Raw genomic sequence first — 25,553 nt, 5'->3', positions numbered from 1 at the left:
TTTGGGAATTCACTGGGTTCGTGTTCTATCAAAACTCCAAAGTTAAGCGAGTTCACATGAGAGCAATCCCAGGATGGGTGACCCACTGGGAAGTTCTCGTGTGAGTTTCCAGAAATAAAACCGTGAGGGCGTGGTCAGGGCCCAAAGCAGCAGACAATATCGTGCTACGGTGGAGTCGAGCCCGGGATGTGTGCCAACGAGGACGTCAGGCCCCTAAGGGAGGTGGATTGTTACATCCCATATTGCCTAGGGGAGTGGATCATGTAAGCCTTATGTGTATATTCACATCTCTACCTAGCACGAGATCTTTTGGGAACTCACTGGCTTCGGGTTCCATCAAAACTCCAAAGTCGAGTTCGCACGAGAGCAATCCCCGGATGGGCGACCCACTGAGAAGTTCTCATGTGAGTTTCCAGAAACAAAACCGTGAGGGCGTGGTTAGGGCCCAAAGTAGTGGACAATATCGTGCTACGGTGGAGTCGAGCCCGGGATGTGGTAGGGGCTTGGGCCAGGATATGACAAAATGGTTTCCGATTGAATTGATTATTTTTGCAAGGATGGTCTATGAATGAAGATTTAAAAAATAAACGGTTTGAATCGATGAAGTTCAATATGATATGAACCTTACAAGGGATCCCCATTTTTACCAAAAAATGGGGATTTTTTTGATAAAGCTCTAATATATAAAATCAATATATAAAATATAAATGTACTGCAACAAAATAAATGACTGATAAGTAACTCACGTAATATTATTAAGGGGTTCCATAATTTTAATTCTCAGAAAAAATTATTATTCAATTAAAACCTGAAGTTAGATTACAAATTGAATAAAATTCTTTGAATAAATATTCACGTCATCATTAAAATTACAATTTATACTTGTTATTAACATTTACTGCTTTTCTATTTCTAAAATGCTCCAGAAATTTCAGGGCTGGTTTGGGGTTTTGGTACTTTAAAAAAAAAACAACAAAAAATCTAGAACATCAAATGTGTTTAGCAAACAAAAAAAAAAAGTGTTTTCTTAAAAAACTTCTATCAATGATAGTATAAAAAGCAAAGAAAAGCAGAAGCAAAGTCTATTATGCTTCTCAGTTTTTTTTCAAAGCATAGTGAACAATGGCTATTTAATGAAATTTTTAAGTAGCAATTATACTCCCGTATATTTTATAAAATTACAATCTTTGCCTCTGCAGTATTCTCTTCGGAAATTATTACATCACATTCAATACCATTTTTTATTAATTTAACATATTCATATCAGTTTTATATAAAAGATTACTAAACACTAAAACATTGTTTTTTTTTAAGCACTTTTACAACAACAACAACAACAAAGCCTTTTCCCACTAAGTGGGGTCGGCTATATGAATCCTAGAACGCCATTGCGCTCGGTTTTGTGTCATGTCCTCCGTTAGATCCAAGTACTCAAGTCTTTTCTTAGGGTCTCTTCCAAAGTTTTCCTAGGTCTTCCTCTACCCCTTCGGCACTGAACCTCTGTCCCGTAGTCACATTTTCGAACCGGAGCGTCAGTAGGCCTTCTTTGCACATGTCCAAACCACCGGAACCGATTTTCTCACATATTTCCTTCAATTTTGGCTACTCCTCCTTTACCTCGGATATCCTCATTCCCCATCTTATCCTTTCTCGTGTGCCCATACATCCCACGAAGCATCCTCATCTCCGCTACACCCATTTTATGTACGTGTTGATGCTTCACCGCCCAACATTCTGTGCCATACAACATCGCTGGCCTTATTGCCGTCCTATAAAATTTTCCCTTGAGCTTCAGTGGCCTACGACGGTCACCCAACACGCCGGATACACTCTTACACTTCATCCATCCAGCATTCTATGGTTGAGATCTCCATCTAATTCTCCGTTCTCTTGCAAGATAGATCCTAGGTAGCGAAAACGGTCACTTTTTGTGATCTTCGCTAGATTGCTCCGGTCATTAGTGTGGATAAGTATATAAATGGATAGAGATAGGAAAGCAAACATAAGATGTACGTGGTTCACCCAGATTGGCTACGTCCACGGAATAGAGGAGTTCTCATTAATTGTGAAGGGTTTACACAAGTACATAGGTTCAAGCTCTCCTTTAGGGAGTACAAGTGAATGATTTAGTACAAATGACATTAGGAAATATTGTGGGAGAATGATCTCGTAACCACGAAACTTCTAAGTACCGGAGTGTGGTATCGTCTTAACTTTCCTTATCTGTCTCATAGGTAGATGTGGCATCTTCTCTGGAAGTACTCTTCCTCCATCCAGGGGTGGGTGGTATCTGTAACTGGTGGAGATGCACAAGGTAATGTATCAATGTCACTTGAAGCTTACTTGTAGTTTCAGGCTTGGTCAAGCGCGATACAAACCATGTAGTAGGAGTCCCCCAAGTCGCCGAGCTAGGGGATATGCTGAAAGAGGTAACAGACAAGGTAAGCAATCAGAGCTCCGACTGATTGTTCACATTCTCCGTATCTTGCAGGCAGCGTGAAGGATAATGAGAAGAAAAATGAGAAGAGATGATATGGGATACTTTTGCTTTTGAAGAAGTAACTTTCCACAGGCTTATTCTTGAACTGGGCTGGAGGGTTTTCTGGTTTCCTCCAGAGTATAAGGCCGACTGAAGAATTTGAGGGTCAAAACAAGTCCATCAAATCTAGAGTACGTTCGACCCTGTTGATATGGGATACTTTTGCTTTTGACAGAGTAGTGGATGTATCGGCACGTGTGCTGTTACGCTTGTCTCCACATGCTTCCTTGTATCATTCTCACTTGCCCTATCTGTTCCTCAGGCAGATGCGGTATCTTCCCTAGAAGCATAAGATGTTGAAGATGAGTACTCGAGAGCAATGCCAGGTAAGTAATCAGGTAAGGGGTTCCAGGCAGTCAGTTCCTGGCTGGAAGCTTGATTCCAAGTGCTGACTGATTGCTCTCTTTCTCCTTGTCTTGCAGGTAAGAACAAGGCCAAAGGAAAAGACAGGGAAAAAGCATGATATGGGATACTCTTGCTTTTAACCCTGATGATATGAGATATTCTTGCTCTAGTATAGCTTGTTTACAGAGGTATTATCGGGGGGAAAGAAAGCTGAATATTTCGAAAGGCTTCGTTGGGAGTGCCCTCTCAGATAAGAGGAAGGGTTGAGCATTTTTGCAGGTCTGCCTGTCCGTTGGGGATGGAGGTCGACATATATAGGAGTCTCCCTAACATCAAGTAATAATGCTATTCCTTTACCCTGCTTGGTCATAGCACGGTAGTGGGAGCTGCCAGCTTCACAAGTTTTAACTCTGTCAGAGCACTTTGAAAAAGTGGTATGTGGTATCTGGAAAGCTGATGTTGCGTGTGAAGATTACAGACAAGCTTTATCCAAGGAGATCCGGCTCTTGAAGTTGGGAAAGTGGTGCCTCTTCGATTTTCGAACAAGCAATCCTGTCGGGGATCTGGCTCTCGAGATTCGGAGAACGATGCCTCTTCGATTTTTGAGAAAGCAATCCTGTTGGGGGTCTGGCTCTCGAGATTCGGAGAGCGGTGTCTTCGATTTTTGAGAAAGTAATCATGTTGGGAGTCTGGCTCTCGAGATTCGGAGGGCGGTGCCTCTTCGATTTTGGAGCAAGCAATCTTGTTGGGAGTGTTTTCTCGAATGTGAGTAAAGGTTGGGCATGTTTGCTAGTCTACCTTGCCACGAAGCACAGAGGTTGACACACAGGGACTTTCCAATTATCCAGCAGTGGTACTGTTCCTTTACCCTCTCTTCAATTTTTGAGAAAGTAATCATGTTAGGAGTCTGGCTCTCGAGATTCGGAGGGCGGTGCCTCTTCGATTTTGGAGCAAGCAATCTTGTTGGGGGTGTTTTCTCGAATGTGAGTAAAGGTTGGGCATGTTTGCTAGTCTACCTTGCCACGAAGCACAGAGGTTGACACACAGGGACTTTCCAATTATCCAGCAGTGGTACTGTTCCTTTACCCTCTCTTCAATTTTTGAGAAAGTAATCATGTTGGGAGTCTGGCTCTCGAGATTCGGAGGGCGATGCCTCTTCGATTTTGGTGCAAGCAATCTTGTTGGGAGTGTTTTCTCGAATGTGAGTAAAGGTTGGGCATGTTTGCTAGTCTACCTTGCCACGAAGCACAGAGGTTGACACACCGGGACTTTCCAATTATCCAGCAGTGGTACTGTTCCTTTACCCTTGTGGGTAATAATATGGTAGCTAGGCCTTCAAAATTTATGTGTCTAAACTTTGTTAGTGTTGTTTCTTTGCTATTCTTTTACCCTTCTTGGTTAGAGCGATGTAGTGAGAGCTGCAAGCTTCACGTGTCTCAACTTTGTCAGAGAACTTTGGCAAAGTTATATGTGATACCCATGAGCTACTGTTGCGTGTGGGAAGTGGGTGATTGAACAGTACGATTCATGTGCTTTCTACTTCGCCAGAAATCTTCGACAGAATGCCCATAATTTCCGCAAAGCTGAGTGTGCGTGTGACAGGTGTTGACAAGGCTGGAAAAGTAGTCTCAACTTTGTCAGAGAACTTTGGAAAAGTTATATGTGGTACCCATGAGCTACTGTTGCGTGTGGGAAGTGGGTGATTGAACAGTACGATTCATGTGCTTTCTACTTCGCCAGAAATCTTCGACAGAATGCCCATAATTTCCGCAAAGCTGAGTACGTGTGACAGGTGCTGACAAGGCTGGAAAAGTAGGTGCCTCTTCGATTTCTGAGATCGGCGCTCGTGGTCTTTGAGCAGCCCAGCTTTTGAGAAAGCAAACCTCTTCGATTTCTGAGATCGGCGCTCGTGGTCTCTGAGCAGCCCAGCTTTTGAGAAAGCAAACCTCTTCGATTTCTGAGATCGGCCTTCGTGGTCTTTGAGCAACCCAGCTTTTGAGAAAGCAAATGCCTCTTCGATTTCTGAGCAGGCGCCTCTTCGATTTCTGAAGCTTCGTCGAGTGCAGATTTTTATAGGGGCTGACATTAAGTTCCAAAGCACACTTGAATATCCACCAGTAGAAGCTCCATTCTTGCACTTCTAAGATCTTGATTTGTCCGACCGCTTATCTCTTCAACACCTTTGAAAATGTCTGGCCCCTCCGACCGTCGTTTTGACTTGAACCTTGTTGAAGAGGCAGCCCCGCCTTCTCCAGACAACATATGGCGCCCATCCTTCGTCTCCCCTACTGGTCCTCTTACCGTTGGGGATTCCGTGATGAAGAATGATATGACCGCTGCGGTAGTGGCCAGGAACCTTCTCACTCCCAAAGATAACAGACTACTTTCCAAACGGTCTGATGAGTTGGCTGTTAAGGATTCTCTGGCTCTTAGTGTTCAGTGTGCAGGTTCTGTGTCTAATATGGCCCAACGCCTATTTGCTCGAACCCGCCAAGTTGAATCATTGGCTGCTGAAGTGATGAGTCTCAAACAGAAGATCAGAGGGCTCAAGCATGAGAATAAACAGTTGCACCGGCTCGCACATGACTATGCTACAAACATGAAGAGGAAGCTTGACCAGATGAAGGAATCTGATGGTCAGGTTTTACTTGATCATCAGAGATTTGTGGGTTTGTTCCAAAGGCATTTATTGCCTTCGTCTTCTGGGGCTGTACCGCGTAATGAAGCTCCAAATGATCAACCTCTGATGCCTCCTCCTTCTAGGGTTCTGTCCAGTACTGAGGCTCCGAATGATCCCCCTCCGGTGCCTTCTCTTTCTGAGGCTCTACCGACTGCTGAGACTTCTCCTAAGCAACCTTTGTGAAGGCTCCCTCTTGTTTGTTTATTTTGACTCAAGTATATGTACATATTTGTAACTTATCGGGGACATCAATAAATAAGCTTTCCTTCATTTCAACGTATTGTGTTAAATCACCAAAGCCTTCTTCGCTAAGTTCTTTGAATTTTCTTTTGTTGAAGCTTGTATGTTGAAGCTTTGTGAGTGGAGCATGTAGGTTGAGGTAGTGTTCCCTTAATTTCCCGAGCGAGGACAACTTCTCGGTTGGAGACTTGGAAAATCCAAGTCACTGAGTGGGATCGGCTATATGAATCTTAGAACGTCATTGTGTTCTGTCCTGTGTCATGTCCTCCGTTAGATCCAAGTACTCTAAGTCTTTTCTTAGGGTCTCTCTCAAAGTTTTCCTAGGTCTTCCTCTACCCCTTCGGCCTTGAACCTCTGTCCCATGGTCGCATCTTCTAATCGGAGCGTCAGTAGGCCTTCTTTGCACATGTCCAAACCACCGTAACCGATTTTCTCTCATCTTTCCTTCAATTTCGGCTACTCCTACTTTACCCCGGATATCCTCATTCCTAATCTTATCCTTTCTCGTGTGCCCACACATCCAACGAAGCATCCTCATCTCTGCTACACCCATTTTGTGTACGTGTTGATGCTTCACCGCCCAACATTCTGTGCCATACAGCATCGCCGGCCTTATTGTCGTCCTATAAAATTTTCCTTTGAGCTTCAGTGGCATACGGCGGTCACACAACACGCCGGATGCACTCTTCCACTTCATCCATCCAGCTTGTATTCTATGGTTGAGATCTCCATCTAATTCTCCGTTCTTTTGCAAGATAGATCCTAGGTAACGAAAACGGTCGCTTTTTGGTATTTCTTGATCTCCGATCCTCACCCCTAACTCATTTTGGCCTCCATTTGCACTGAACTTGCACTCCATATATTCTGTCTTTGATCGGCTTAAGCGAAGACCTTTAGATTCCAACACTTCTCTCCAAAGGTTAAGCTTTGCATTTACCCCTTCCTGAGTTTCATCTATCAACACTATATCGTGTGCGAAAAGCATACACCAAGGAATATCATCTTGAATATGTCATGTTAACTCATCCATTACCAACGCAAAAAGGTAAGGACTTAAGGATGAGCCTTGATGTAATCCTACAGTTATGGGAAAGCTTTTGGTTTGTCCTTCATGAGTTCTTACGGCAGTCTTTGCTCCTTCATACATATCCTGTATAGCTTGGATATATGCTACTCGTACTCATTTCTTCTCTAAAATCCTCCAAAGAATGTCTCTTGAGACCCTATCATACGCTTTTTCCAAATCTATAAAGACCATGTGTAAATCCTTTTTCCCATCTCTATATCTTTCCATCAATCTTCGTAAGAGATAGATTGCCTCCATGGTTGAGCGCCCTGGCATGAACCCGAATTGGTTGTCCGAAACCCGTGTCTCTTGCCTCAATCTATGCTCAATGACTCTCTCCCAAAGCTTCATTGTATGACTCATTAGCTTCCTATAGTTCATGCAATTTTGTACATCGTCCTTATTCTTGTAGATAGGCACCAAAGTGCTCATTCGCCATTCATTTGGCATCTTCTTCGTTTTTAAAATCCTATTGAAAAGGTCAGTGAGTCATGTTATACCTGTCTCTCCCAAAACTTTCCACACTTCGATTGGTATATCGTATGGGCCTACTGCTTTTCTATGCTTCATCTTCTTCAAAGCTATAACCACTTCTTCCTTCCGGATTCTACGATAAAAAGAGTAGTTTCTACACTCTTCTGAGTTACTCAACTCCCCTAAAGAAGCACTCCTTTCATGTCCTTCATTGAAAAGATTATGAAAATAACCTTTCCATCTGTCTTTAACTGCGTTCTCTGTAGCAAGAACATTTCCATCCTCATCCTTGATGTACCTCACTTGGTTTAGGTCCCTTGTCTTCTTTTCCCTTGCTCTAGCTAGTTTATAGATATCCAACTCTCATTCTTTGGTATCTAGTCGCTTATACATATCGTCATAAGCCGCTAACTTAGCTTCTCTCACAGCTTTCTTCGCCTCTTGCTTCGCTTTTCTATACCTTTCACCATTTTCATCGGTCCTATCCTTGTATAAGGTTTTACAACATTCATTCTTAGCCTTCACCTTTGTTTGTACCTCCTCATTCCACCACCAAGATTCCTTTTGGTGTGGGGCAAAGCCCTTGGACTCTCCTAATACCTCTTTTGCTACTTTTCGGATACAACTAGCCATGGAATCCCACATTTGGTTAGCTTCCCCCTCTCTATCCCACACACACTGGGTGATTACTTTCTCATGTTACAGCATAAGCATCATTTTTAAAAAGCACAGCAATACCAAATTAGCCCTTAGTCACTGATTTATCTTTGACTTTCTCTCCTAATAAATGAACCTGAATGATAAAATACCAAAAAATATTAGTTACACATTTAAAAAGAAAAGGAAAAAAATGCAAAGAGATAAACTTGAAGCCATTATTCAGAGCACATAGAAAAAAGTCAAAGTGAATATACATTGCATCTAAGTATCAGTATGGAAGAATAGGTACGCAAGTATTTATAAGGAAATATCGGTATGGAGGCATAGAAGTATTAATATGTAAGCATTGATGCGGAAGTATCGATATGGAAGCATAGGTACACAACTATTTATATGGAAGTATCAATTTGGAGGCATATGTACGAAAGTATTAATATGGAAGCATGGGTACAGAAGTATTGACATGGAAGCATAGATACGCAAGTTTTTATAAGGAAGTATCAGTGTGGAGCATATAGGTACGGAAGTATAGATATGGAAACATAGGTATGCAAGTATCGATACGAAAGTATAGGTACATAAGTACCAGTATGGAAGTATGGGTACAAAAGTATCGATACAAAGGCATCGGTACAGAATTATTAATACATAAAAGTCAAAACATATAGAAACATAATTTATACTCAAACATATATAGTATATATAGATACACATGTCTTACTCAACGGTACTAAAGATTAAGATAAAACTAGGAGGAGATAAGAAATCGGATACATATATTGGCATGAATCTACGAAGAAACATGGATATGGAATCTGTAGGGTTTCCGGACATATTATTAGATAAATTTAATTTGAATAATTAAATCACACAGCGGAAAATAGTAAATAACATACAATATGTTATCCCAGTATATATCTAGTTAGTTTAATTGATAAAGTAACAAATTAAGAAGTCGCAGAGATTAACAAGACGGTATGAAATTGTTACACGAGCAAGCCAAGTCCACTAGAGTTCATTACTTGAGTCTCTAGCACGTGCATGCCGTTTGATTGGATCATCCCCATGCTTGCAATCTTCCTCTTCGTGATCGATCACATGAAGCTCCCCAAGTGTTGAGCCCTACACTGATAAAACTAGCAATGGATGATGGAGTGATCAATTTGATGTGCTAGTAATATCTCTCACTTGGTTAATGTTGGATGGGGACACACAACGTGTTTTAGCTTTAGGGTTTTTCTCTCGTTTCTATGAGGGAAAAAACTGAACCAACTTTTACATTGTATGTAAGCGAGAAAACACAAGGAGCATATATATACTCCTTGCTGTCCCTTTTAGCCACACCCTACGTACTTAGGGTTTGGCAGCATGAACTTGTTTCATGTGCAAAGCCACTCACTTACCCCTTTTTGGGTTTGTGACTTGAACCCCTTGTAATTAAATAAAGTTCAATAACTATTTAATTAAAACCATGTCCAATAAGCCCAAATAATTAATCCAATATAATTGACAATTAATTATATCTTATCATCATCTATAACGTTACTAGTACTTATCATATGTGTGTGACCTCTTAAGTTCTAACTAAAGCAGACAGTGAAATTAATTAATTAATTAATTTAATTTCACAAATCATGAGTGACACCTAGCAACATGTCATGAATACCTGAATTAGTAGAAGTATACACAAATTAATCATGATACTTTTTCGAACCTTGATTTTCTCATATTGAAGCAATTTTTACAAACATCGCTAGATCAACAATTACTCTAGCCATAGATTTTCGAGATGGATCTTTAAGTGGCTTCAAGGGATATCTCCTTTTATTAAACAACTACCAAAAGGTGATAGATTTGTTATTACGTATATGCACCCTCACACTTATACATATGAAACATGAATATCACGCTATCGGGCCCTATGATCTCATTAAGGACCTTAATGTGAAATTAAAGTTCATATCTACAATATAAGGTACATATATGATGTGAAATCCCATTCCTGGATTTCACTATTATAATCTACGTATTTGTATTGTTGAGATTTTATATTATTTCTCGAGAATTTATTTTAAATTGTTTGAAATTAGATTTTAATTAAACTAGTTACAAAGTTTGAAGTTTGGAAATTAATTATTTAAAATCCGTAGACCTTTCGAGGTCACAATTTATATTTTCGAATAGATCTTGAAACCACGAATGTATAGGCGAAAGCCGTTTGCGAGTCCGGATTGTAACGGTATAGTTACGGGCATTTGAAGTTGTTTTACTAAACTATAGATTTTTAAATCATTTAAACTTCCACAAGGAAGAAGACTAATTAGATTTAAGCAAAAATAAGATGACCAATTAGTTAGAAGGAGGAAGGAGGAATCAAATTAAAAAGGGGAAGGTTTCTTAAAAAATGGAAAAGGGTTGCTGCTAACCCGTTTTGGGGGTGAATTGGACCCACTAACCCACAAACTTGACCCGCTTGTATCTCCTTCATCCGAGCTCCATTTTGGGTGACCTTGGTGTCCATGGAAAGCTCTTGATGACCCCTGCATCTCTGTAGTGTTAGATCTCCCATTTTCTTATCCATTTTTCCAGTTCGAGGCAGCAAAGTTTCGTGGGTTTCCGGCGATTTTGTCATTTTTTCGGTGATTTCGGTAACCATTTCTTTCGAGTAAGGTATTAAACTTCATCTACTCTTCATAGTCTTCAAGTTGGTATGCTTGGTTTGTGCTTTCGTATTTGTTTTAGAGTTGGGTGTTTAGAATCCTAGAAACCCGGTTTTTCCCGATGAATTTGGATGGTTTCCGGTTAAAATTTGTCGTTAGCCTAGTTGTGAATAATGTTTCCCTTGTTGAGCTCTAGCTACCACGTAAATTTGAGCATTTTTGGTTAAGGTTGAAAATTTGGGTTTTCAAACCCTTCACCATGGCTACCATCGCGTGTGGATGTGTGTGGGACCGTCCACGAGTGTTGTCTAAGTACCAAATACCTTCTAGTGACCCTATGAACCTATGTCTAGCTCGGTTTCTCGAAATTCAATTGTTTGGTGTGGTGAACAAATTGGACCACCACTTGTTTGTGTGATTGACGACAATCTAATCGTTGGATCATTGTACAACTTTGTGAGCATCCTAGTTATCAGTTGTTGGACCTTTGAGAACTTATGCATCGGAAGTTCGATGTGCGGATCTTCCAGATTGAATAACCTTAGATTGTTAACCTTAATGAACCTACCTTATAGACGGTTGACGTTCTAGTCAATGTGCTCTACTCTAAAGTGTCGTTTATCTCTAGTTTGTTGTTGACGCTTGATGGAGCTTAGTTGGCTCATCACGATGATGTGTCGTTTTCAGTTGACATGTGTCTCGATATATGTATTGGTGGCACCATATTGAGTTATACTTGTTTATTAAATGTGCTTTCTATTGAATTGTTATTTTTATTTTTAGCATTGATCTATGTTTATTAATTGTGAATAGACTGTAGCTCGGAAATGTTTATGAAATGTTGTTAGATATGTATGATTAGTATGATGTGTATGATTGTTTTTATGATGTCCAAAATCTTATGAGAAGTATTATGTACAATTTTTATGCTTGTATGATAAGATAGTGATAATGAGAAGTTGATAGTGCAAGTGATTACAATGTAAATCATAGCAGATGAGATAAAGGTAAGTGGTTTGTGTGTTGATCTAACTGCACCATGTAGCAGTGGTACATGGATGGTCCTGTTTGTTTAATCCGCGTTGAGGGACCATACTATTTATGGATCGCGCTTGGTTAATCCGTTTTGGGCGATCCTTATGGCCATTTATACGTAGGGGTGATCATGCTTGGTTAATCCGCATTGGGTGATCACTGCCTAACAGTTCTGTAGGTGTGACTCTGCTTGGTTAATCCGCATTGAGAAGTCACTACCTACTTAGTTATCTTGACCCTGCTTGGTTAATCCGCATTAAGGGATCACTGGTGGTCCTGCTTGGTTAATCTGCATTGGGGGGCCATACTATATACGGATTGTACTTGGTTAATCCGCGTTGGGTGATCCTTATGGCCATGTATGCTTAGGAGTGATCATGCTTGGTTAATCCGCATTGGGTGATCACTTCCTAACGACTGTAGGAGTGACTCTGCTTGGTTAATCCGCGTTGGGGGGTCACTGCCTACTTGGTTACTTTATCAGGGGTGGCTCTGCTTAGTTAATCTGCTTTGGGGGGCCACTTCCTGTTTGGTTACTTATGTAAGCTTCGGTCAAACTGCGTCTCTTTAGCCCTAGTTTTTAATGCACATATGAATGATGGTTTTGAGAATCTTGTGGTTTGAATTAGAAAAGTCGTTGGATGTATGGGTTACTCCTTCAGAGTTTGCAGTGACTTGATTATGATTTCATAAAGCATGATTCTATACTCGATGTTTATAGATTGTGATCGATGATTTGTTTTTACTAAATATCACATACTTGTATTATTGTCACTCACTCGAGCCTCGCGGTTTATCAAGTGTTTGATTGGCCCGATGTACCATTTCCATGATGTAGGCATTGATTTTACATGTGACAGATCTGGGGAGATTACGAGAAACCGTTTGATATTTTGGATTCCATTGAGTGGTTCGGAATCCCTACTCTTGCTCATTTCTATAAGTTAGACTAGAACCCTGGATTCGAGTGAATGAGAATTACCCACAACAGACCTTGTGAATATAAATTAGAATTACCAGGTTATTACTTGGAATCCAGGCAGGGAATTATGTAGAATTCCTTTATTAAATTTCATGCACTGATATGTGATCTGTTTGACTGATTAACGTAATTAAATGTTAATATCGTGTCTCCTTGATTCATGGAATGGGTTACTTGAGGTGATTGTGGAATGATGTTGAATATGATTGTTATTAATACGATTAGATCAGTGATCAATGCGACTAGAGGATACTATTGTGCTTTGTCGATTCTTTGATATATTACATGCTATGAATTGCGATTTTATGTTGAAACATAATGGTTTATATGATGGATGAAATAGAAACCTTGATTGTCATGTGGGTTCGTTATGTAGCTTGAATCGAATAATTCATGCTTGTCAAGTCCATATGTTTGATGGAGGAATGTTATGCCTTTCGGCTTGAACGGGTTGTGATATATGTTGAGTTGTAGTGAAGGACGAACTACGAATGACTTGATCCCTATTGAGGGTACGTAGGCAGTCTAACGAGGAGGTAAGATGCAGCCATAAAATATACAGAAATTACTATGAAATTTGGACCTTGAGTGGTGCTTTATTTATATCCTGGAGACAATGTATGTTAGATACACGAGTATTTGGTGACATCACGTGTTGATCCTGGACGTATGTCGGGATCGGGGCGTGAAATATGATGCATCAGGTCTAAGCATTATTTGCATACTACAACCCTAAGTTTCGTAATGTTTGACATGTGGTAAGCATCCATATTCGTTTAAGCTTCTTGGACGATACTAGGTAGTGTTCAATGAACTTGTTCAACAGACAAACACCTATATATCCATCATGTGTCCAACATGAGTAGTACGAGACCATGCTAACCTTATTGCAATATACATTGGCCATTTGTTAATGTCCAATTGACTTTCTAAGTGGCTAGGAACTTATTTAAGAACTAAGTGACTGTGGAATGCAAGTCTTCCTACCCTAATTAACCTTGTTTAGGACACTGCTTCCATACCTTAAATCACATGGACTCATTCATAGCATATTATCAATTTATCACTATAATATAAAGCCAAACTTATAAAAAAATAAAATAAAACTTACTCTTTTATTAATTTATTTATATAAAGTTATTACATAATATCCAATATTACATAAATTGACCTTTAATGCATAACTTCAACGGGAAATTTGGAAAAATAACCAAAATTTGGATCCCAAATAGAATAATAGCCACTTTTATAAGTTTATGATAATTATAACCAAAAGTTGGTGTACAATTACTAATTTACCCACTAAAAAAACCTCCTCTTTTCCTCTTAACCGTGAAAAAAATCATCAGTGATGCCCACCCGCAAGCCTCCGTCTACCTAAATCTCGCAGTTCTTCCTCCCTTCCCTGCTACCTCGTCGACGTTAAGCTTTCTCCGTGGCATGAACACCATGTAGGTTCTACAAGCTCGATCATTCTGTCTCCCCACCTTCCTTTATTTTTTCTCCAACACATACTAGCTCTCCCCCCCCCCCCCCCCCCCAACAACCCCACATATGGGAAATGGCCACATGGCCCATAATATCATCCCTAAAAATGGCCACAAACCCCTTTTTTCTTGAATTATTCTCCACCTAGCTGGAAAAATTGATCAGAATTCCTCAGCCAAAATTATAAGTTAATATAAGATTGAAAATCTTGGAGACAAAAGGAAGAAGATGATGATGAAAAAACAAGTACAACAGCTATCCAATACCAGAAGTGATAATCAGAGATAAAACCCAGATGGAAAAATTTGAAAAACTTGGAAACCCAATACAACTCAACAATAATTGAATTTAGAAAGGAGAGAAAAAGGCAAAAACGCCCGTGTGAAATGAATGATCACATGCTCATCTTTTTTATCACAACTTCCCTTCGGAGCTGAATCGGATGGAGATCGAGTACAACGAGTATTCAGGTGTGTTTAGGAAGAAAGAGGAAGGATTTAGTCATTAAGGGTATATCAGTAGTTTCATATCAACTTTTACCTATAATTATTATAAAATTAAAGTTGTGGCTATAATTCTATATAGGATCTAAATTTTGGTTATTTTTCTAAATTTCCCAACTCCAACAGCTTCACCATTTTTTCCTTTCATGGCTCCTAATTGCAAAGCATATCATCGAAAGAAAATTCGTTTTAATGTTATATGAGGATCTTATTATTCCAATTTTAAAATAATTAGTAGCCATATTTAACTTTTCAATTTCGTAACCTTTATAAAATCAAAGGAAAGTAAATGAGTATCTACCATATGAATTGTATATCTTATATATCCAGCAAACGAATTATTTTTTTATTTGCATTTCGAATGATGCAGAAAAAGATCAAATGATTTGTTTTATATGTGGAGAGGGTATCATAGGAAAAAAAAAGGAACGATAAGACCTTATAAAAGAAAATAAAATATGAGGTGCATTATGCGTGCTGAAATGGACATAAGGTTAAGGAATTGAATTGAATTTTTAATCTTAGTAAAGGTATTAATTTAAAAGTAATCTTTTCCAAGTGGTATGTGGAACAAAAGTGTTAATATGAGTAATACTACACTTTCTATTTTTTGTATTATTTTTGTTCCACCTTACTAATAAAGATAGGGCCCATAAACATATCTGGTCTCATCTCTATTAGAGAGTAGTACAAATATGGTGTGAAAAATATTAGGGGCGTTTAGAATTAGATGCCTCCTTGATCTATTTGTTAGATAAATCATCTATACCTTTTAGATCTTTTTAGAGAGCTGCTAGACCCACCCTTGTATCTTATTTTTCCACCCATATTATAATCTCACCCACCTTAAACAGTTAAAAAATTAAAATGCTATTTCCCCACCCACTATTATTCTCAAAATATCCTTTAATATATGCATACATATGAAATTATAAAATTGTCTCCTAAAAAATATAAACAAATAATATGTAAATGAAAACCACTAAGGTTTGCAAATTCAAATGGAAACGACATAGGTATCCAAATTCAAAAGAATTCGACAACAACAAATTCAAAAAAAACAATGGACAAATTCAAATGACCCACACACAAATTATTCTTCTACCTTATCAATGGAAACATAATCTTCTACCTCTTCCGTAGAAGCGTCATCTTCCACCTCTTTAATGAAAAAGTAATCTTCTAAGTCCATTGATATTTTTTTACTTTCTTTGAATGAGAGGAGATGAAAATATGAGTTAGGGTTTAAGGTAGACAAATCGTCTCCCACGCCCAACCTTTTTTTTTTTTTAATTAAGCAAAACAAGATAATTAATGTCCTTATTAGTCTTTTTGCCAATGGACAAATTTGTAATTAAAAATTTCATTAAAAAGTGGGTGAGAAGATAAGACATTGGGGTGGGGAATAACATCACTCTTTTTTTTATTAAACATTTTCCTATATTTTAGGTGCCGCATAAGTATCATTTTGTTAATTCAATTTGCCATTATATATAATGTACCTTGTTTGTACCATACTTGACCAATCCCGAAACTACCGAGCACCGGCCAACGCTATACTGTCAAGGACCCAGAAGAGTTCCCCTCCGACCAGGAGGCCAATCACTACTCGACACGTGTCAAGATTAGAAGCCAATCAGAGCGCAGCACGTGTCGACATCAAGAACCAATCACAACATGACACATGTCAATGTGACAAAGCTACAAGTTTTTCTATAAATAGGGGTCATTCCCCCACAATATTGCCTAATGCCATTTGTGTTAAATCATTCACAAGAACTCACTAAATTGAGAGCTTGATCCTTTGTACTTGTGTAAGCCCTTCACTACTAATAAGAACTCCTCTACTCCGTGGACGTAGCCAATCTGGGTGAACCACGTACATCCTGTGTTTGCTTCTCTGTCTCTATTCATTTACGTACTTATCCTCACTAGTGACCGAAGCAACCAAGCGAAGGTCACAAAACCTGACACTTTCTGTTGTACCAAAGTCTTCGCTGATTTTGTGCATCAACATTTGGCGCCGTCTGTGGGAAACGACACTTATTCCTACTCTCTTCAGCTGTGTCAAGCTGGTTTCTATCATTCGTACACTTTCTTTTGACCAGGCATCCCTCTCCAACATGGGAAGCGAAGGAAGCCATAGCACACAGAATGACACCCCCCTTGCACATAGTGCGAAACAACGAAAGAAGGAAGGAAAACGAGTTCTTCTTCAAGCTAAAGTCGATGAGTTGGAAGCTCAGAACAACAAGATAGCAATGAGGAATGAGGTCCTCCAGGAGCAATATGAGAAGCTCTTCGAGACACTCCACGAAGCTAGGCAAGCTCAGACACGCGAGCTTGTTGCCCCCGTGGAAGTCAACCATCAACTGGGTGCCCTCCAACATAGAGGGTCACATGCATTCGACATAGATATCCCTGATAGGGAACAGATTACCCCTCGACTTGATAATCAACATGAGGCTTCTCTTAACCCAGTTGCTTCGACCCGAACCATGAGAAGTGGAGGGAGACACCTCTTTACTGAAGGGGCAGAAGGATCGAAAGCCGTCTTTCGCGATTGTCGGGATTTCCTGAAGCAACGTCGAGAGAATTCCATCCATATAAGCTCAAAGATTAATGACCCAAGGATTTCTGAGAGACTCGGTCCCCTGCCACGGCCCAAGCCGGCCACCAATTTGGGGAAGGGGCAACAAGTCCCAGAGAGACATGAGGGTACAGGGGACTCAGAGGTGTTCCGACAGACATACCCTGGAAGCCAGTACAGCGAGTCCAGGGAAAAATCACATGCCCTTGATCAAACCTTCCTAATTCCAAGAGGAGATGGAGATTTACGAAAGAAAGCTCCAGTGACACATAACTCCGCTCAGGACCCCCTTGTCCTACAACTTCTTGAGGAAGTAAACAAGTTGAAGGCTGAACGTCAGGCTGAAATACCTGACTGGAACCAACCCAGGCCTGGCCCTCTTACAAGGAGGATCTTCAACACCCCCCTTCAAGCAAAGACAAAGCAAAAGCTTGGCTTGCAACTTTATACTGGAAAAGAGGACCCGATTGAGCACCTTAACCTCTTTGAGTCCACCATGGCATACCGGATGCACACCGACGAAGAGCGATGTCTTCTCTTCCCCTCCACCCTCTCTGGTGGAGCTCTAAATTGGTATTGTCGTCTTACACCTGAGACGGTAGACTCATTTGAGGAATTGAGGAAACTATTTGTTTCCCAACACATTTTCCAAACCGATCGCTTGCACTCTGCAGATGACTTGTACACTATCCGCCAGAAGCCAGACGAGTCATTACGTATGTATGCTGGCCGCTTCAGCCATGAATACTCCCGGTGTGCCGAGGCAGATGACAAGACTGCCCTCAAAGCCTTCACGGCAGGCCTACGTGATTGTTTCTTTAAATACATGATCAATGCCAATACTTGGAAGACTTACTCTGAGGTGATGGCGCAGGCTTATAACCATGCCTCCGCCGAGGCAAAGACATATCAGGAGAAACCCCCTACAACCATCCTTTATCAACAAGTGGGAGGTGGAAGCCAGACTCACCTAAATGAGAAGACCTCGACTTCCCAAACAGCAGTGGCACCTCCCCATGCCTTGCATAATGCTTCACCGAATCAACAGACATATCAATTTCAAGGCAAGAGGAAGGATTTCCATCCTCACCACTCTCCTTTCAGTAAAAAGAGTAAGGGACACTATCCCGATAACCAAGGGTATCGCCACAATAACGCTCGCCCCCAGGCAGTCAATGCAGTGGGTCAAACCCGCGTCAAGATACCCCCTACCCCAAGGTATGAGACATACACGCCCTTGAATGCCACATGCGCGGCCATTTACCCCAGCATAGCTCACCTGATACCAAAACCAAAGCCGAGGCACCCAGATTACACGCCCCCGAATAACGCGGGCACGTTTTGTTGCTACCATGAGCATAACGGCCATGATAGCGAGAAATGTATCATCCTCCGTGATCGTATTGAAGCTTTGGCACGAGAAGGAAAAATTGATCAATTCCTTCTTCACCCTCAAAGGGATAACCGTAACCAACGCCAGGTGAATGTCATATATTCCATAAGCGGCGGCACACCCATATCTGAATCTTCCAATAGGGCCATGAAAAACAGTGAACGAAGTCTGAGGCCTGGTCACCAAGTGTTTCGCGTGGAAGACATCAGGGGAGGGAAGTATCAAAAACCTAACTGGGATCCGATATGTTTCTACCCTGAGGAAGAAAGAGGCATCATCTACCCTCATAACGACCCATTGATCGTGGAGGCTCACATAGCCAACTTTGATGTTCGATGAATCCTCGTAGACACAGGGGCTTCGGTCAATATCATGTTTGCCGAAGTTTTCAGGGCGCTCAGTGTAGCTGAACACTTGCTCGATCGCTCGATTTCTCCTCTGATAAGCTTCTCCGGTGATATCGTGCAACCCTTAGGGAGCATACATTTACCCTTTACTATTGGTACAGGCCCTTACACGGCTACCATTACCACTAACTTCCTAGTGGTTGACTGCCCAACAGCATACAATGTCATCTTTGGGCGCACATGCATCAATGATCTCAAGGCTATGGTATCCACGCATATGCTGTTGATGAAATTTCCAACCCCCCATGGCAACGGCTACATCAGAGGAGATCAGCTTAGTGCACGATCATGTTACAACACTTCAGTTAAGCAACAACACTTGCCCGGACCCAAGGAAACCCTGTCTGTACATGACCAAGTCACAAAGACCAGCCTAGATGAAGCGAACTTGGATCTTCCTGATAGCAACAATCAACCCGATGATCCTCGAGATGACTCTTTCACCCAGCAAGCCCAACCTGCTGAAGAGTTTGAGAAGGTACCCATCTCAAGAGATTATCCAGATCGCATGGTGAAGATTGGCACCACATTGTCACCACCCCTTCGGTTAGCATTGATATCTTTTTTGAAAGAGAACACTGAAGTCTTCGCCTGGTCATACGAGGACATGCCAGGCATCTCTCCCGATGTCATCTGTCATCGTTTGAGTATTGACCCCAAGATCAAGCCGGTGAGACAGAAGCGAAGATCTTATGACGCTGAACGATACGAGGCAATGAAAGCAGAAGTTGAAAAACTCAAAGGCATAGGCTTTGTCCGCGAAGTCAATTACCCGACATGGGTAGCAAATGTGGTCCTTGTTAAGAAAAATCCGACCAAAGAAAGTCTTTTGCTTCAAAAGGTCTTGTGGAGAATGTGTGTTGACTACACCGACCTAAACAAAGGGTGTCCGAAAGATAGCTTCCCTCTTCCTCTTATTGACAGACTTATAGACTCTACGGCCGGGTGTGAACTCCTGAGCTTCATGGATGCTTACTCAGGATACAACCAAATCCTCATGAACCCTTCGGATCAAGAACACACAGCCTTCACTACCGACAGAGGACTATACTGCTATAAAGTCATGCCTTTCGGCCTAAAGAATGCAGGAGCGACTTATCAGAGACTAGTCAACTCAATGTTCGCCGAGCAGATTGGGAAGAGCATGGAAGTTTACGTTGATGATATGTTAGTCAAGAGCAAACATGCTGACCAACACATCACCAACCTATCTGAAACTTTCACTATTTTGAAGAGGTATCGAATGAGGTTAAACCCCAACAAATGTGCCTTCGGCGTAGGCTCTGGCAAATTCTTAGGTTTCATGATTAGCCAACGAGGCATTGAAGCTAATCCCGAGAAGATCAAAGCAATCCTCGACATGAAGGAACCGGTAACTTCAAAGGACATCCAGAGCCTTACTGGCAAGGTGGCAGCCTTAACCAGGTTCATTTCTAAGGCCACAGACAAATGTGCTCCCTTTTTTAAAGCACTTAAGGGAAGTAGGAAGTACATTACATGGACTGATGAATGTGCCGAGGCATTCAAAAACCTCAAGGAGTACATGAGTAAAGCCCCTCTACTCTCCAAGCCCGAGGTATGAGACATTCTCATTATCTACCTATCGGTATCAGCTTCAGCCGTAAGTTCCGTTCTCATTCGAAAGGATGGGAATATTGAGCGACCTGTCTACTACGCTAGCAAAGCCCTACAAGATGCGGAGACACGATACTCCAACATTGAGAAATTAGCTCTAGCATTGGTCATGTCTGCTCGGAAACTTCGCCCTTATTTCCAAGCACACGCCATCATCGTGCTTACCAATCACCTTCTTCGACAGATACTCCAGAGTCCTGACACGTCTGGGCGAATGATCAAATGGGCGATAACATTGGGTGAGTTTGACATCTCCTACCAACCAAAACCAGCCGAAAAAGGTCAAGCAGTAGCAGATTTCATTGCCGACTTCACATATCCGGTTGACATTGCTTCTACACCTGAAGCAGTGGCTTCATTACCCCCGGAAGCTCAGAAGGTAGAATCAACGACCTCAGCATGGAGTCTGTATGTTGATGGCTCATCCAACCAACAGGGCTGTGGAGCGGGACTAGTCTTGACTACGCCCGACAAAGTAGCAATGGAGTATGCTCTTCGTTTCAAATTCAAGGCATCAAACAATGAGGCCGAGTATGAAGCCCTTCTGGCAGGATTACGTTTGGCCAAACACCTCGGGGTTAAACAAATTGATATTTTCAGTGACTCCCAATTAGTGGTCAACCAGGTTACCAACAACTTTGATGCTAAGGACAGCTCCATGGCAGCATATCTTGCGCAAACACAACTTTTGCTCAAGCACTTCCACTACCAGATCACCCAAGTTCCTCGAGCGGCAAACAGTCATGCAGACGCCCTGGCTCGCCTCGCCTCAGCTGTGGAAGACAAGATTGGAAGAAAAATTCATGTCGAACTGTTGGCAACACCAAGCACCATGGCCGCAGAAGTATGCAACTTACAACAGGGGGATAGTTGGATCACCCCGATCTATAATTTCCTTGCTCATGGCACCCTCCCAAATGATAAAGTCCAGGCTAAGCAAATTCGATACAAGTCTACCCGCTACCTGATCATCAATGATCAACTCTATAAGCGAGGTTTTAGCCTGCCATACTTAAGGTGTCTTACGCCTGCCGAGGCGGAAATCGTCCTTCAGGAAATACATGAGGGAGTCTGTGGAGATCATGCTGGATCTCGGTCCCTAGCACACAAGACTTTTCGCCAAGGATATTACTGGCCAACACTCCACCAGGATGCCATCAAAGTATCCCGCTCATGTGACAAATGTCAACGATATGCAACTATTCCTCATTCCCCTCCAGAGCCTCTTACTCCTATGATCAGCCCTTGGCCCTTCGCCCAGTGGGGACTTGATTTGATCGGCCCAATGCCGGCAGGGAAGGGCAAAGTCTATTACGCAGTCGTTGCAGTGGACTACTTCACAAAGTGGGCCGAAGTAGAACCCTTGGCAACCATTACTGAGGCAAAGATAGAAGACTTCGTGTGGAAGAACATCCTTTGTAGATTCGGCATTCCCAATGCGATAGTCACTGACAATGGGCGACAGTTTGACAACAAGAAGTTCAGGTTGTTCTGCTCTAAGTTCAACATCAACTTATGCTTTGCCTCTCCAGCTCATCCCTAGTCTAATGGACAAGTTGAGGCCATCAACAAAATAATCAAGCGCACTTTGAAAACCAGCTTGGACAAAGCTAAAGGCTGTTGGCCAGAATTTGTACCCCAAGTTCTTTGGTCATATCGCACTTCATATCGGACTTCAACAGGAGAAACTCCATTCTCACTTGCCTTTGGCACAGAGGCGGTTGTCCCTGTTGAGCTCGAGCAAGCAACATTCCGAGTCCAGAACTACATTCAAAGTGAAAATGACAAACAACTCACCCTCAACTTGGATTTAGTCGAGGAACACAGAAACCAAGCTCACTTGAGGAATGTCGCCTACAAACAGCGCATCTCCAACTATTATGACTCTAGGGTCAAGCTTCGTTCTTTCAAAATAGGAGACTGGGTCTTAAAGAAAAGATTACTCTGCGACAGAGTCCCGAGTGAAGGCACACTTAGTCCAAACTGGGATGGACTGTATGAAGTCATTGGCATCAGTCGCCCTGGCTCTTACACACTTAGAAGCTCCGATGGCAAGACCCTTGGCCATCCATGGAACGCTGATCACTTGAAGTACTACTACAAATAGACTCACGATGTACAAGTGTTGAGCTATAGCCGTTCGGCATCTTTTGTAATGAAGGCCATTTGGCAATGAATTCAATAAAGAGGTAATTTAGCCAACTCAGCCCTCACTCTTTTACATTCCTAGCAAGGGAACACTCAAGTGTTGAAACCTCAAAGCAGATATATCCAACACGAAACAAAATCTAAGTATGTGTCGACAAGACTATACAAAGAAAGGAACAACCAAACAATGGCTTATATCCAAACAATAGATCTATTCATACATAGCCAAACATGCATTAATAATAGTGCAAACACTCATAAACACCTAAAATCCAAAACTCTCAAGCTTATAACATGGGCACATGTTATACACACATCAGACTACTACATCCAGAATACATGCAGATAGTAAAGACACTGCTATTCATTCTCATCTGAAGCCGAACCCCTGGCAGTATCACTCCGCGTCCTACCATCATCCTCTGCATCCCCAAGATCCTCTTCACCATGCTGAGTCTGTGCATCAGCACTACCTTCATTATCAGACTCATCTTCGCTGCTAGGATCAACAGCAAGGACAAATGTCTCGCCCTTTCGATGATGCTCATCTATATCTTCGTGGTATTTTCGAAGAATGCTCCCATCATCATAACGATCAAGGACGGCCATCCATTTCCTTTTTTCAAAGCGAGCTTCTTGAGCACAGTAGGGTTTAATAGCAAGATGAAAGGTCGAAGAACTTAAGTATTCTTGCACAGCAGCCTCCCTTTCAGTTGGAATGCTCTTCTCCAGTTCAGAAATCTCAACTAAGGCACCATCCAATTCTCCCCTAACCTTGGATACTTCCAAGGTAGCCACCTCCAACTGTTTTTTAGTTGCCTCAAACAATTTCTTAAGCCTTAGGTTCTCACCATTTCGCCTTTTCAAGCTCTCCATGGTTTCGTCCTTCAGTTGGAGAGCCTGAGTCAAAAGTCCCTTATTCCTTCGGGCCTCGTCCACAAGCTGCTTATTCTCCTTCAGTTTTGCCTTGTACCGCTCAACCTCTTGCAGTCTGTCGTGATACTCGGCCATGACCTGCATGGCAAGACGATCATCACTACCTAAATAATGATAATAAAGAGGAAAAAGTAAGGAAATGACAAAGTAACACTCACATATGAAGACAGCTTCAACATCCGGTCGCAATCCGATTCATCCTTAGCTAAGGGCTCTCCGAGCTCATCGAAGGCGAATCGACGCCCTGCCAAGCAATTGTTGATATCCCCAAAATCCTTTGGCCGCGTGGCAACCCTCAAGTCCTTCCACGGGACACTGCCAGCTCTTTCCTTGCCTTTCCCCTCATGGCGGGAACCAGGATCACTTTCCTGGACAGTGTGCTCCATAGTAAGAGGATGAGGCAACAGTCGGCTCCCTTCTCCTGCAACTACGGCAGCAGCATTATCAACGGCCTCGACTCCAGTCTTCCTAAAGGCAGGCCCCTTAAGGACCCCATCTTGGGACTTAGGTCTAACGGATGGTTCCCCTCGGAACTTATGAATTTTCTTATGCGGTAGGATGTCTTCCGAAGGAACTAACACTGGTGCTTTCCTTTTATGGGTGCTAGTCCCTGTTTTCTTGCTTACCTTCTCCACTGCATAAGGAAAATCAAAATAAGAAATACAACTTTCCAAATAAAGTAAGGAATTGAGCTAAGTTTACATGAAGGATACAACTTACTCGATCGTCCCTGGCTCTCGGAAACTAAGGGTTGGAAACCGTACCGACGAAATAAGGGTCGTAGCTTGCTTAAGTGTCTATCCTCTTTGGGCACCCTCAACACCTTCTCTATGTCAGATAGCTCCTGCCCAAACAGTTGGATGGTGCCCCGCGTCACTACATGAAGCAAAGTGTTAGAAGCAAGAAAAGACCACAACAAATAGCAAATAGTACGAACGGTTGATACGTTACAAACTACAGTCTGGAAGTGAGTAAGCACACGTCGCTCAGGCGTGACACCCTTATCATACTCCCAATCATTATACAGAAAGCACCAACGGTTTTTCCATGTGTAGTATGCCTTTTTCTTACCATACACAATACGCTCTCTCTCACTCCGACATGCACACTCGGCATAACCAGTGCATGATTTTGCTGGGCGCATCTTGTAACAGTAACGCCACTGATGGAAGGAAGGCTCACACAACCCACACTTCATCCAAATGATATAAAATCCAATCAAAGTATCCCAGAAACCAGGATTGAGTTGCCCAGGTGCATATCCGATCAAAGATAACATCTTTTGCAACCACGGATGTAAAGGTAGTCTCACCCCTAAAGTCAGTAATATCTGGGTGTAGAACATAACATGACCCTGGGGAGGCTCAGAAGGCCATTCTTCATCATGTACCAAACGTATCCCTACACTACAAGGGATATTACATGACTGCCTTAGCGCCTCAACCTGCTTCTCATTATCTAACAAGTTATTCTTTAGATGGTCTGCTGTGAACTCAGAGCGAACTATGGGTATGGCATCAAAAACAACCCCCTCACCCAACGCCATGGAGGAAGAACTAGCAATAGCTAAAGTTTGACGGTTGGGAAGATCATCCAATGTTTCTCTAGTACCGGACTCTAACAAAGACCCTGAAGACTCCGACATTGCAGACTCAGACTTAGAGCTAAAGCTAGAAGAGCCCTCATCACTAGAACTTCCAGGCTCTGACATCTACAATAAGAAGAAACAAATTCTATCACTACATGCATGATCAAAACATAAGGAAGTTCCT

At 41.8% G+C, this 25,553-nt stretch overlaps 1 protein-coding gene across 1 annotated transcript; it reads right to left on the bottom strand.

The window, feature by feature from the left end:
* Window positions 1-23,010: 23,010 nt before the first annotated feature.
* LOC139193821 (uncharacterized) lies at window positions 23,011-25,137 on the bottom strand. The gene is made up of 3 exons (XM_070817530.1): window positions 24,502-25,137; window positions 23,940-24,415; window positions 23,011-23,859 (listed from the first exon to the last, which is right to left on the bottom strand). Exons 1-3 carry the CDS (start codon window positions 25,124-25,126, stop codon window positions 23,206-23,208), a joined length of 1,755 nt encoding a protein of 584 aa, XP_070673631.1. The 5' UTR covers window positions 25,127-25,137; the 3' UTR covers window positions 23,011-23,205.
* Window positions 25,138-25,553: the final 416 nt, after the last annotated feature.

The sequence above is a fragment of the Malus domestica genome, chromosome 17 (genome assembly GCF_042453785.1).
Source record: "Malus domestica chromosome 17, GDT2T_hap1".
In the NCBI taxonomy this organism is placed as follows: Eukaryota; Viridiplantae; Streptophyta; class Magnoliopsida; order Rosales; family Rosaceae; genus Malus; species Malus domestica.
The sequence above is the reverse complement of the archived record's forward strand: the minus strand, read 5'-3'. Positions and strand labels throughout refer to the sequence as shown.

Coding starts and splice junctions, on each gene's coding strand:
- LOC139193821 (XM_070817530.1), bottom strand. CDS start 25,126: ATGTTCTACACCCAGATATTACTGACTTTAGGGGTGAGACTACCTTTA. Junction 24,416..24,501: donor CGAGAGCCAGGGACGATCGA/GTAAGTTGTATC, acceptor TTCCTTATGCAG/TGGAGAAGGTAAGCAAGAAA. Junction 23,860..23,939: donor TGTTGAAGCTGTCTTCATAT/GTGAGTGTTACT, acceptor CTTGCCATGCAG/GTCATGGCCGAGTATCACGA.